Genomic DNA, 13,329 nt, shown 5'->3' with positions numbered 1-13,329 from the left:
TATGATACTTATTATGTTTAATTTTTAGAAAAACCAAGTCCACTGCCCAAGCTTGGAGTCACTGATGTCACAAAAGACAGTGTCTCACTAGCATGGCTTAAACCAGAACACGATGGAGGTAGCAGAATTACAAATTACCTGGTTGAGGCTCTTGAAAAAGGACAACAAAAGTGGATAAAGTGTGGTTCCACCAAATCGACTCACTTTGTTGTCTATGGATTGAGAGAGAATGCTGAATACTACTTCCGAGTACGGGCTGAAAACCATGCAGGACTTAGCGACCCCAAAGACATGGTTTTACCTGTGTTTGTAAAAGACCAGCTGGGTAAGTTATTTATTATTAACAATGTTTCATTTTTACACTTGCATAATGTTTTATTTTATGATGATAAATTATATATAATCTTGCTGCTTTCTTTAATCAACAGAGGCGCCTGAAATTAACATGAAGGACTTCCAACATAACACTGCTTATGTTAAAGCAGGTTCAAATCTGAAGATTGAGATCCCCCTCAGTGGTAAACCGTTACCAAAAGTAATTCTCTCTAAGGATGGACAGGTTCTAAAGTCAACCATAAGATTCAACTCTGACGTGACAACTGACTCCCTTATCATTTCTTTGCGTGAGAGTGTTGCTTCGGACACAGGCAGATATGATATCACAGCCTCCAACTCCAGTGGGACCACAAAGTCTTTTGTGAATATTGTTGTCCTTGACAGACCAAGTCCTCCAGTTGGCCCTGTTGAAATGTATGATGTCACAGAGGACAGTGTCAATCTTAAGTGGTTGCCTCCCGCATATGATGGTGGTAGCCCAATCACCAACTACATCATTCTCAAACGTGAAACGACTACTGCAAACTGGATAGAAATCTCATCTGCTGTTGCAAGGTGCACAATCAAGATCATGAAGCTGATTACTGGAATTGAGTACCAGTTTAGAATCAAGGCTGAGAATCGCTTCGGCATCAGTGAGCACATTGATTCACAGACTGTTACAGTCAGTCTTCCATACAGTAAGTAAAATTCTTCTCTACATCATATGCAGCAAATTAGTAAATACAAATGCATCCCCAATTAAGCATCTATGAAAACCTATGACATTTTTTTTCAGCACTCCCCGTGGCACCTTCACAACCATGGGTATCAGCAGTAACAAAGGAAAGTATTACTGTTAACTGGAAGGAGCCATCTTCGGATGGTGGAAGCCATGTTATTGGATATCACCTTCAGATGAAAGACAGAAATAGCATTCTTTGGCAGAAAGTTAACACAACTGTTATCCGTGCTACACACTTCAAAGTATCAAACGTGAACGCTGGTCTAATCTATGAGTTCAAGGTTTCAGCTGAAAATGCTGCTGGTATTGGTCCAGTTAGCAAGCCCTCAGATCCTGTGCTTGCAATTGATGCATGTGGTAAGCATTCAGTTCCCTTTAAATAATTTTTCCATATATTTGAACCATTGGTATTAATAATTATAGTTTAATCCATTGAGAAAATTCTAATTAACATTAATTACCACTGTTTCTCTGCCCCACCCCCCTGCCCCCCCCCCCCCCCCCCCCCCCCCACACAGAACCTCCAAACAACCTTAGAGTCACTGATATCACAAAGAGTTCAATTAGCCTTGCCTGGGAGAAACCCTCATATGATGGAGGAAGTAAAATTACTGGATATTTGATTGAAAGTAAGGATGGTTCAAAAGGCAGATGGTCAAAAGCTAATTTGACAAATGTTACTGACACAAAGTTCACCATATCAGGCATGACTCAAAATGAATCTTATGAATTCCGGGTCATGGCTAAGAATGCAGTTGGCTCCATTAGTAACCCATCAGCAACTGTTGGACCAGTCGAATGCGTGGACACTTATGGTGCCCCTGAGATTGAACTTCCTCAAGAATATCTTGATGTTGTAAAATACAAAGCAGGTGCTACAGTTCAGCTTAAAATAGGTATTATTGCTAAACCTCAACCAACAATTGAATGGTACAAGGATGGAAAAGAGCTAGAGCCTGGAGGTCAGATTTCTATCTCCAACACCACTGACTCTGCATGCATCTCAGTCAAGGAAGCCACCCGTTTGAATACTGGAACATATGAACTTAAGATCAAGAACTCTTTAGGCTCAGCGTATGCTGCTGTCAGAGTACTTGTCCAAGGTATGTTGCGAATATCTTTTAATAACTTGCATTATATCTAACACTATTTCCATGAATCATTTTATTTCTAAATTACATGCTATTATGTAGTTATTTTACTTTTAAGGAATCAAGAAAAAAATGCTGTATTAAATTATTTAATTAATTGCATGCCTTAAATCATTAGCTTTGATAGCCCTAATTTGAATTTTTGTTTGCTACATTTTGTTCTCACCTTCATCAGACAAACCAGGACCCCCTGCTGGAGACATAGAGTTCAAGAAAATCACAGCAGATACTATGACCATCATGTGGGATCCCCCAGTTGACGAAGGTGGTGCAATGGTAACCCACTACATTGTGGAGAAACGTGAGACAAGCAGAATTTTGTGGTCCATTATCTCTGAAAAACTACAAGACTGCATTATCACAGTCCCAAGGCTAATTAAGGGCAATGAATACATATTCCGTGTTCGTGGTGTAAACAAATATGGAGTCGGAGATCCTCTGGAATCTAGACCAATAATTGCACAGAATTCCTTTGGTAAGAACATTTTTAATGATCTAATATTTTTATTATTACCATTACATTTGTGACCTAATGTAATTAATTTTGCCCAACAGTTCCTCCTAGTCAGCCTTCTAAACCACAAGTCACTATGATTACAAGATCAACAATGACTGTGGTATGGGAAAGACCAAGTTTGGATGGTGGCAGTGACATTGATGGATACTACTTGGAGAAGTGCGAAAAGAAAAGTCTACAGTGGTTCAAGGTTATTAAAGATACGATTCGTGATACCAGACAGAAAGTCAGCAACCTCACAGAAGGAAATGAATATCAGTATCGTGTCTGTGCAATCACTAAAGCTGGCGCAGGCCCATATTCTGAAGTGTCCATCTTCTACAAAGCTTATGACCCAATTGGTAAGCTTTTTTGTGGTTTATTTGTATTGTTTTATTTTCTTGAATGTGCATTAATTGTGTGCAAAGTATCCAATGATATTTAAAACAGAATTTGTTATATTTACTAATTGCTATTTTAGATTCACCAAGTGAGCCAACCAAGCTCACAGTTGTTGATTCAACAAAGACATCCATTACCCTTAGATGGGTGAAGCCTGTCTATGATGGTGGTAGTGAAATCACAAGCTACGTTGTCGAACAAAGAATGGCTGACGAGACAGAATGGGTCACTATAAGTTCTAAAGGAGAAGTAAGGACAACTGAGTTTGTAGTGTCCCACTTGAAGCCTGGAGTGTACTACTTCTTCCGTGTCTCTGCTGTAAATTGTGTTGGATCTGGACGTTCAATTGAGATGATGCAGCCAGTGCAAGCCAAAGATATTCTGGGTTTGTCCTTTCTAACTGTCTGAAGCAATAAAAAAGTTGATTCAAATTATTTTATGATACTGTGAACCTGATCAAATTATGTTCTTCAAATTTTTTTATGATAATGTGAACCTGATCAAATTATGTTCTTCTTTCATTTTAACAGAGGAGGCGGATGTGGATCTTGACATGTCAATGTCAACTCAATACATAGCAAAGGCTGGAAGAGATGTGGAGATTGTAATCCCTCTTAAGGGTAGACCTGCTCCAAATGTAACATGGAGGAAGGGAGACAAGAACATTAGTGGTGATGCAAGATATGTCATCAAAAACACTGAATACTCAACTACACTCATCATTCTAAAAGTCACGAGGGATGATACTGGCAAATACCTTCTTCAAATTGAAAATGGGGTCGGAGAGCCAAAAACCATTACTGTGTCTGTTAAAGTATTGGACACACCTTCTGCTTGTAATAGGTTGATCGTGAAGAATGTAACACGAGGTAAACTCACACTGAGCTGGGAACCACCTTATATTGATGGTGGCTCTTCAATCACAAATTACATAGTTGAAAAGAAGGATGCTAAAATGAAGGCATTCACCATTTTGGCAAATGAATGTGCCAATACAACATACAAAGTTGATGGTCTTTCTGAAGAAATCTCCTATTTCTTCCGTGTTTCTGCTGAAAATGAATATGGCATTGGTGATCCTTGTGAGACTGCACAGCCTGTGAGAGCAACTGAGATGCCTGGTGCTGTAAAAGATATTGTACTGGTAGACTCAACTAATACATCTGTATCTTTGGCATGGACCAAGCCTGATCATGATGGTGGCAGCCACATTTCTGAGTACATTATTGAGAAGAAGACAAAGGAAGAAGAAGCCTGGAGCATTGGTGGTACATGCAGATGTTGCCACTATGAGGTAACGCACCTTAAAGAGCTTTCAGAAATTTACTTTAGAGTATTTGCCAAAAATGAGAAGGGTCGCAGTGACTTCTCTCAAATTGGACCCATTACTGTAAAGGACTTCCTTATACCGCCTGAGGCAAACCTTATTGACTATCCTAATGCAGAATTAAGCGTTCGCATTGGACAAAATGTAAATATTGACCTGCCCTACAAAGGTAAACCTAAACCAACTAGTCAGTGGATGAAAGATGATGTTCCACTCAAGGAAAGCGAACAAGTTCGTTTCAGGCAAACAGAAAACAAGGCAAGTCTCATTGTAAGAAATGTAAGAAAGGACAATGCAGGAAAATACACCTTGGTTCTTGATAACAAACTTGTCAAGAACTTCTTTGACATCAAAGTGATTACACTTGGGCCACCATCTCAGCCTGTAGGCCCAATCCGTTTTGATGAAATTAAAGCCCAGAGTATTATTATCTCATGGGATGAACCCCAGGAAGATGGTGGAGGAGAGGTCACCTGCTATAGTGTAGAAAAGCGAGAGACATGTCAAGCAGCATGGAAGATGGTTTGCTCTAGTGTGGTCAGGAACACATTCAAGATAACAAAATTGCTTAAGGGTACTGAATACCAATTTAGGGTACGTGCAGAGAACAAGTATGGAGTGAGCGAGCCTCTAACCTCATCAGATGTGGTTGCTCAACACCAATATAAGCCACCAGGTCCACCAGGAAAACCTGTAGTATTCAATGTTACAAGTGATGGCATGACTGTTCAGTGGGATGCCCCAGGATTTGATGGTGGTTCTCCAATCACTGGATACCATCTTGAGAAAAAAGATAGGAACAGCTTATTGTGGATGAAAGTGAATTCCAATGTTATCTCTGGACGAGAATACAGAGCAATTGGACTTATTGAAGGTCTGGAGTATTCATTCAGAGTTTATGCACAAAACAATGCCGGCATGAGTCCAGTCAGTGAACAGAGCAAGCACAAACTGGCAATTTCCCCTGTTGGTAAGTCTTAGTATTGTCTTTGTAACATTCATCCACGATAAGCTTTTGTCAATGCTTATGGTTTTAATTACTTCACAGAATGCATAAGTTCCTTATTTTCTTCTCTCCCAAATATTTTTTTTTTTTTCTTTAGATCCTCCTGACAATCTTAACTGCATTGATGTTACAAGAGACTCTGTAACACTTCAATGGGAACCACCAAAACGTGATGGAGGAAGTAGAATTGTGGCATACAGTGTTGAAAGGCGTCAAGGAAGAGCACGTTGGTTGAGGTGCAATTTCATTGACATTAGCGAATGTCAGTTTACAGTAACAGGCCTAGCTGCTGGTGATCGCTTTGAATTTAGGGTAATTGCCAGGAATGCTGTTGGAACAGTTAGTCCACCCTCTCAGTCATCTGGCTACATCATGACCAAGGATGAAAGTGGTATGTAATTACAAAGGCATTATCAATATAAATTGTTCTATATTAGGGCTGTAAAATTTTAAATTCAAATTTTGAATATTGTTCTAATTTAAATTAAAAATCCACATTCAAATGCAAAAAACATTATATTCAAATTTTAGGTTTATAGATAAGGCTGTTTAAAGATAAGGCTGTTTACAGATAAGGCTGTTTAAAAACAGCCTTATCTGTGGTGCACGAGATGCGATGATGATGATGTTAGAATCGTTGTTGCGTTTTAAAGTTTTTGTTAACCTAGAGAACCGCATGTTTAGAAAGCCATCTAGAGTTAAAAGAAGATCAACTTTTAGAAAATATTTCTCAATACTTTGTGCCTCTCCCCATTCCACTACATCTCATGTTTTAATATTCAAAAGAAATACTGATCAGTGCTTCGGCTCTTTGTATTAAACTAGGCAAAAATACATGATGCTGTTTTGTTCATAATTATGCAATTTCCGAAATTATATTTGATTTATAAACATTAGTTTAAACGTTATGCACTTTTTTACAGACAGTCTTGTTATTTCATTGCTTTGAATAAGCAATTTAATGCAGTGCATTCATATTTTGCTGATTTGCACCCTCTTGTGGCCTCAGGAGACGAGCCAAAAACTAGGAGATATTCATAAAAAACAAACATTTTCTTTTTCAGTCATCCCTGAGATTGAGTTTAAAGCTGAGAAGACCCTCACCATCAAGGCAGGAGAAAACATTAAACTCAGCTGCAGTATAAGTGGACGTCCTGTACCTCAAGTCACCTGGAATAAAGATGGAAAGGAAGTAGACAAAATGCTGGTTGACATCACAACTGTTATTGGATCAAGCTCACTGTTCATCAGAGATGCTGACCGCAATGACCGTGGTATCTACACAGTTGAGGCCAAGAACAGTTCAGGCACAACAAAAGTGGATGTTCTTGTCAGAGTACAAGGTATAATCTAAAATCAATTTTGATTGATAGTTTTAAGGGACTGTTCATTTTTTATTTAAGGGGCTACCCGAGGAGTTTTGAGATCTATAGTCAAAATAGACTTGACCCTCCCTTCGCCAGCAATACATTTTTCTATGACCCTCCAAAATAATTGTGAAAAAAGGCACTCCCCGATAATTTATTGATTACTTCTATATGGTTTGCGCTTGGCAAAGATGTTCAGATATCTCTATGCCTAGTAGACCTACACCAAACGTTCATTAAAAAGGGTCCTGTACAGTGCGACATATATCCTATCTATGAAAAGACTGGTCTGTGGGATGAATAAATGCACCACTGTAACACGTGTGCGATACAGTTTTGTAAACCTTGTTACTTGTGTTTGTTTTCAGACATGATAACAGTCGTTTCATACTTGAGCTTATGCGATATCATGATTTTTGATCGTGGATGATTTAATGCCTCCACGATCTGCTTTTGAAGAAACTCGCCGCGTCCGCGTGAGCGTGAAGGTGCGCAAGCCCCATTTTGCCTGTTGCCACGGCAGATTTTGTGACTGTGCGCTCGTCTCCGCATCCGAAGATGCACGACTTCCGAGTCGAATCCGGCCGAGCATATACGTCTCGTCACACCGGCACCCAGTTTGTGCGTCTAATAGTTGCTTAAATTTACAAAATGAGCCTACAATAGCAGACATAAGCCCTTTTAACTATGGTCAATGTTTTATAAAAAAAATTATCGAAACTAAATGAAAATGTTTAGTGAAATTAGAAAATACGTTTTCGTTAATTTAGTCGTATAGGCTATGTTCTCAAATTTATTTATTTTGTTCTAATGTAACAAGTAATAATCTCAAGGTTTACTGCTTTACATGATACTTTTGTAGTGAGGTTTTGGTGAAGTGTACTAAAATAAACATTTACCTGTGTACCTTACTTCTTCTCACCGCTGATTTATGGTGGTTTAGAGGGCAATTACTCCGAGTCGCCTCCTGGTCGTTTCAAAGAAAAGTACAACGGCGAGCGCGTCAATTATAAATGCCTCGTCCGCTTGGGGAAGTGCGCGCGCAGACAGCGGAGGCTCGCACTGCGGAGCCAGGCGAAAGTATAAACAAGGCTTAAGTCCTAATACTGTATAACTCAACGTACATTCACAACACATGTTAATGCAGAGTTACACTCACAGGACACTGCACTTATTCGCAATCACAAAAGTTCATTATTTGCTCGTACTTTAAAGCTTTGCCGGGAAACATTTTATTGGTGTTCTGTTCTGACATGATGCACTTTTTCTGAGCGCGTGCGCGCGCAATGTCAAACAGCGCCAAACTGGACTTTTTCTTTCGCGTCTGATTTTTGTTGGGTCAGACCCATCTGCTAGCGATGGGGGGCTGAGACTGAGAGAGCTACATGGAAAATTATGCACCAAACAAGCCATTTTGAAATATTGCTGTTTTCATGAATACAAAAGTTGGATGACCCTCCACCTAGAATAAAAAAAGTTGGATGACCCTCCCCTCAACAAAGAATAAAAAGTCATGACCCTCCCCTATTTTCCTCCGGTGGTCCATTCTATAAATACCGAACGGTCCCTAATAAAGTTGATTTAGTCATTGCTTATTTCCACTCTGTGTTATTCAGATACCCCTGGACCACCTGAAGGCCCTATTCGCTTCACAAATATATCTGCAGAGAAAGCAACTCTTTGGTGGAGCCCACCTGAAAATGATGGTTGTGCACCTATCACTAATTATTTGATTGAGAAGCGTGAAACTTCCAGAATTTCATGGGCACTTGTAACATCTAAGTGTGAAGCCTGCTCCTTCAATGCCACAAAACTAATCAAAGGCAATGAATATCAGTTCCGTGTATCTGCTGTCAATAAATTTGGTGTGGGCAAGCAACTAGTGTCTGATCCAATCATTGCTCAAATGCAGTACAGTAAGTAAAAATAGTTGTTCTTGATCCAATCATTTTCTAATTTAGTACTGGTTATTCTTGACTTTAACACATTCCTTTTGATATCTAACAGCGGTACCGGATGCTCCCGGAACACCTGACTGCACTCATGTGACAGGAAACAGTATCACTCTATGCTGGACAAGACCAAGACATGATGGAGGAAATGAGATTAAGCAATACATTCTTGAAAGACGAGAGAAGAAGAGCTTAAGATGGTTGAAGGTTTCCGCAAAGAGACCAATAACTGAACTAAGGCACCGAGTTACAAATCTTACGGAAGGAAATGAATATGAATTCCGTGTTATGGCTGAAAATGGTGCTGGAATTGGACCTGCAAGTGGTACATCCAGATTATTCAAATGTAGAGAACCAACAAGTGCACCCAGTGCACCAACTTTAGTGAAGGTCATTGATTCCACAAAGACATCTGTTACTTTGGAATGGACAAAACCAGTGTTTGACGGTGGCATGGAAATCATTGGTTACATTATTGAGATGTGCAAGGCAAGCCTTGAGGAATGGCACAGAGTCAACAATCAGACTTGCATCCATACACATTACAAAGTAACAGAGTTAGAACCTGGTGAAGAGTATAAATTCCGTGTTTGTGCAGTCAATGGTGCTGGCAAGGGAGAATACTCTGAGACTCCTAATGTAGTACAAACTGTTGATAGACTGACTTCACCAGAAATTGATATAGATGCAAACTTCAAGCAGACACATATTGTGAAGAACGGCGGAACAGTCACACTTCATATTCCCTTCCGTGGAAAGCCAGCCCCACTTGCCACGTGGACAAAGGCAGATGGTGATCTTGGCATAATGGTGGATATTAATACCGCAGACACATTCAGCACTTTGACAATTGAAAATTGCACGAGGTATGATGCTGGAAAGTATACACTCTCTCTTGAAAACAACAGTGGTCGTAAAGCTATTACATTAACAGTCAAAGTGTTGGACACACCTGGACCAGCAGGACCTCTCTCATTCAAGGATGTGACAAGAGGTGCTCTGACACTCATGTGGGATGCACCATCCAATGATGGAGGTGCACGGGTTCATCATTACATTGTTGAGAAGCGAGAGGCAAGTCGATTGAGTTGGCAAGAGGTCAGTGAAAAGTGCACACGTCAAATCCTGAGAGTGACCAACCTTGATATTGGCGTACCATACTTCTTCAGAGTTATCGCTGAAAATCAATATGGCAAAGGTGAGCCATTTGAAATGACAGAGCCTATTGTAGCCACAGAAGAGCCTGCACCACCTAAGCGACTGGATATCATTGATACTACATCCTCAACAGCCAGCTTAGTATGGATGAAGCCTGAGCATGATGGTGGAAGCCGCATTACTGGATACATTGTTGAGACTAGAAAGAAGGGCTCTGTTCACTGGGTTGTAGGTGGTCAAACTAAATCTTTGAAAATGGTCCTTGAAGGCTTGGTTGAGAACACAGAATACGAGTTTCGTGTCAAGGCTCAGAATGATGCTGGCATTAGTCATCCACGAGATGCACTAGCCTCTGTCATCATAAAGGAACCACGTATTGAGCCAACAGCGGATCTCAGTGGCATAGATAAACAGCTCATCACTTGCAAAACTGGAAATTCATTTGCCATTGATATTCCAATCAGTGGCAGACCAGCCCCCAAGGTAACATGGAAACTTGAAGAAATGAAACTCAAAGAAACAGACAGAGTGTCAATTAAGATTTCTAAAGGCAGAACCACTCTACTGGTTAAGGATGCCAAGAGAGGTGACAGTGGAAAGTATTATCTCATGCTTGAAAATGCAGCTGGATCAAAGACATTCACTGTTACCGTCATTGTCTTTGGTAGACCGACCCCACCAACTGGACCTGTTAAGGTTTCAGGAATATCATCAGAATCATGTGTATTGACTTGGGAAGAACCTACAGATGATGGTGGAACGGACATAACCAATTATATTGTTGAGAAACGCGAGTCTGGCTCCACCACATGGCAGGTTGTGAATTCAAGTGTGAAACGGACCACCATCAAAGTAACTCATCTCACTAAGTACATGGAGTACACTTTCAGAGTCTGTGCTGAGAACAAGTTTGGTGTTAGCAAGTCTATTGAATCTCAAGCTATTGTTGCTGAGCATCCATTCAGTAAGTATTTATTATTGTATATAACTTTATTGATGAAATGAAACATAAACAATTCTGTATTTATTTTTGTTGTCTCCTGTCTAATAAAAGTTAAATTTCTGTTTTCAGTTTCACCAAGCCCACCAACCCGCCCAGATGTAGTTTCAGTGTCTGCTAATGCAATTTCTATCCGCTGGGACTTGCCATATCATGATGGTGGAAGCCAATTAACTGGATACTGGATTGAGAAGAAAGAGCGTAATACCATTCTGTGGGTGAGGGAGAACAAGATTCCTTGCCTTGAGTGTCACTACAAGGTCTCCAGCCTTATTGAGGGCCTTGAGTATCAGTTCAGAGTATATGCAATGAACATCGCTGGTTTGAGTAAAGCAAGTGAACCATCAAGGCCAGTACTGGCTCTAAATCCAGTTGGTAAGTTTTTTGTTACTTTCTACTATCATTTATGTGTGTTGTTTTTATTCATGGCTTAATATGCATCACTTGTTTTGTCTGCATTTTCAGATCCACCTGGCAAACCAGAGGTTTATGATGTAACCAAGACCTCAGTGTCTATTAAATGGTCTATACCATTCAATGACGGTGGCAGCAAGATTGTTGGATATGTTGTTGAACGCAGGGCATCCAGTGATGATGAAGAAGCTCGTTGGTTAAAGTGCAACTACACTACAATCACAGAAAACTTCTTCACTATTACATCACTCCATGAGGGAGAGGAGTATGAATTCCGTGTTATTGCCAGAAATGGTGCTGGAGTCCACAGTATGCCATCTGAATCGACAGGATTTCTTACATGCAAAGATGAATATAGTAAGATGGTTTCCTTAATTGGATGCATGCTTACAGTATGTGTAGAAACACACATATACTGTATACTGTTTTTAATATGTATTAATATGTTATTTATTTATTTCAGCACCACCAAAGGCTGAGCTGGACAGTAAACTTGTGGGTGAGACAATCACTATTAGAGCAGGATCAGACCTTGTTCTTGATGCTGCTGTTGGTGGAAAACCAGAGCCTAAGGTTTTTTGGGCCAAGGGTGATAAGGAGCTGGATCTTGGAGAGAAATACTCACTGACGTACACAAGTACAAGAGCGATGGCAATCATTAAGTCATGTGATAGAAATGATACTGGAAGATACATCCTTACTGTGAAGAATGCAAGTGGAATCAAAACAGCTGCTGTCAATGTTAAAGTACTTGGTAAGAACATAATAAATCACGTGTTTCAAAAATACCATTTATTGGCTGTATATTTAATGAGAAAATCTTTTATATTTAAGATACACCTGGTCCACCTGAGGGAACAATAACAATCAGCAGGGTCACAGAGGAGAAATGTTCAGTTTCCTGGAAGATCCCTTTCGAGGATGGTGGAGATCATGTCACTCATTATATTATTGAAAGACGTGAGACGAGCAGACTCAACTGGGTCATGATGGAAAATGAATGCAAGACTCTGTCTTGTGTCAGCACAAAACTGATCAAGAACAATGAGTACATTTTCCGTGTCAGAGGTGTAAATAAGTACGGGCCCGGTGTGCCCCTAGAGTCTGAACCAGTTATTGCAAGAAATGCATACAGTAAGTTTAATTACAAATATTATGTATTAGTGTTCCCATTAATAATTTAGGTTTACCTACAGGAGGACCAAGGATAAAATATTAACATTAGTTTGTAATTCACATTATAGCTGTTCCAACACCTCCTGGAGCACCAGAGATTACTGCTGTTGGAAAAGAACATGTCATTATTGAGTGGCTTAAACCAGAAAGTGATGGTGGAAGTGAAATCAAAAACTACCTTGTAGATAAACGTGAGACGAGCAGTGTCAGATGGACAAGAGTGAACAAAACCTACACCATTTATGATACACGCCTCAAGATCACTGGTCTCCTTGAGGGTAGCGATTATCAATTCCGTGTTGCAGCCGTCAATGCCGCTGGCACCAGCATTCCAAGTGATGCATCTCAGTATGCTCACTGTAGAGACCCAACATGTGAGTAACACTGACCCTCATGGCCAAAAAAAACTATTAACTGCATAGAATATAGTAACATGCCTAAACTGCCCTGTCATTTTACAGATACCCCAGCTCCACCATCAGTTCCCCGTATTACAGACACCACAAAGCACAGTATTAGTATGACATGGACACGACCGATGTATGATGGCGGATCTGTTGTCACGGGCTATATTGTTGAAATTCTGGAGGAGGGAACAGAGCAATGGTATAGAGCTACCCAGAAGACCTTGAGCAGTACCGAGTACACAGTAACTGGTCTGGCAAGTAACAAAAGGTACAGCTTCAGAGTGGCTGCAGTCAATGATATGGGTACTGGAGAATTCAGTGAAGGCAGTATTGAGGCTGCACCTTCAGAAAGAATTGGTAAGTTTTTTTTTAATAATGGTCAACAGTGATGTGCAAAGATGGTCAAACTCATT

General features: G+C 40.1%; 1 protein-coding gene across 1 annotated transcript in view; it reads left to right on the top strand.

The window, feature by feature from the left end:
- The window catches only part of ttn.2 (titin, tandem duplicate 2), a 162,185-nt gene that overhangs the window by 134,844 nt on the left and 14,012 nt on the right, over positions 1-13,329 (top strand). Inside the window, exons 205-222 of the mRNA XM_077215908.1 lie at positions 29-325; positions 429-1,016; positions 1,115-1,417; positions 1,579-2,163; positions 2,387-2,686; positions 2,767-3,069; positions 3,189-3,494; positions 3,640-5,406; positions 5,540-5,833; positions 6,507-6,785; positions 8,426-8,725; positions 8,817-10,883; positions 10,992-11,294; positions 11,385-11,690; positions 11,797-12,087; positions 12,168-12,467; positions 12,578-12,883; positions 12,971-13,273. Of these exons, the coding sequence (XP_077072023.1) occupies positions 29-325; positions 429-1,016; positions 1,115-1,417; positions 1,579-2,163; positions 2,387-2,686; positions 2,767-3,069; positions 3,189-3,494; positions 3,640-5,406; positions 5,540-5,833; positions 6,507-6,785; positions 8,426-8,725; positions 8,817-10,883; positions 10,992-11,294; positions 11,385-11,690; positions 11,797-12,087; positions 12,168-12,467; positions 12,578-12,883; positions 12,971-13,273 (9,198 nt within the window). The remainder of the gene's footprint in view (positions 1-28; positions 326-428; positions 1,017-1,114; positions 1,418-1,578; positions 2,164-2,386; positions 2,687-2,766; positions 3,070-3,188; positions 3,495-3,639; positions 5,407-5,539; positions 5,834-6,506; positions 6,786-8,425; positions 8,726-8,816; positions 10,884-10,991; positions 11,295-11,384; positions 11,691-11,796; positions 12,088-12,167; positions 12,468-12,577; positions 12,884-12,970; positions 13,274-13,329) is intronic.

Source organism: Siphateles boraxobius, unplaced genomic scaffold, assembly GCF_051911475.1.
Source record: "Siphateles boraxobius isolate OS27281-9 unplaced genomic scaffold, OSU_SipBor_1 7, whole genome shotgun sequence".
NCBI classification, from domain to species: domain Eukaryota; kingdom Metazoa; phylum Chordata; class Actinopteri; order Cypriniformes; family Leuciscidae; genus Siphateles; species Siphateles boraxobius.
The sequence above is the reverse complement of the archived record's forward strand: the minus strand, read 5'-3'. Positions and strand labels throughout refer to the sequence as shown.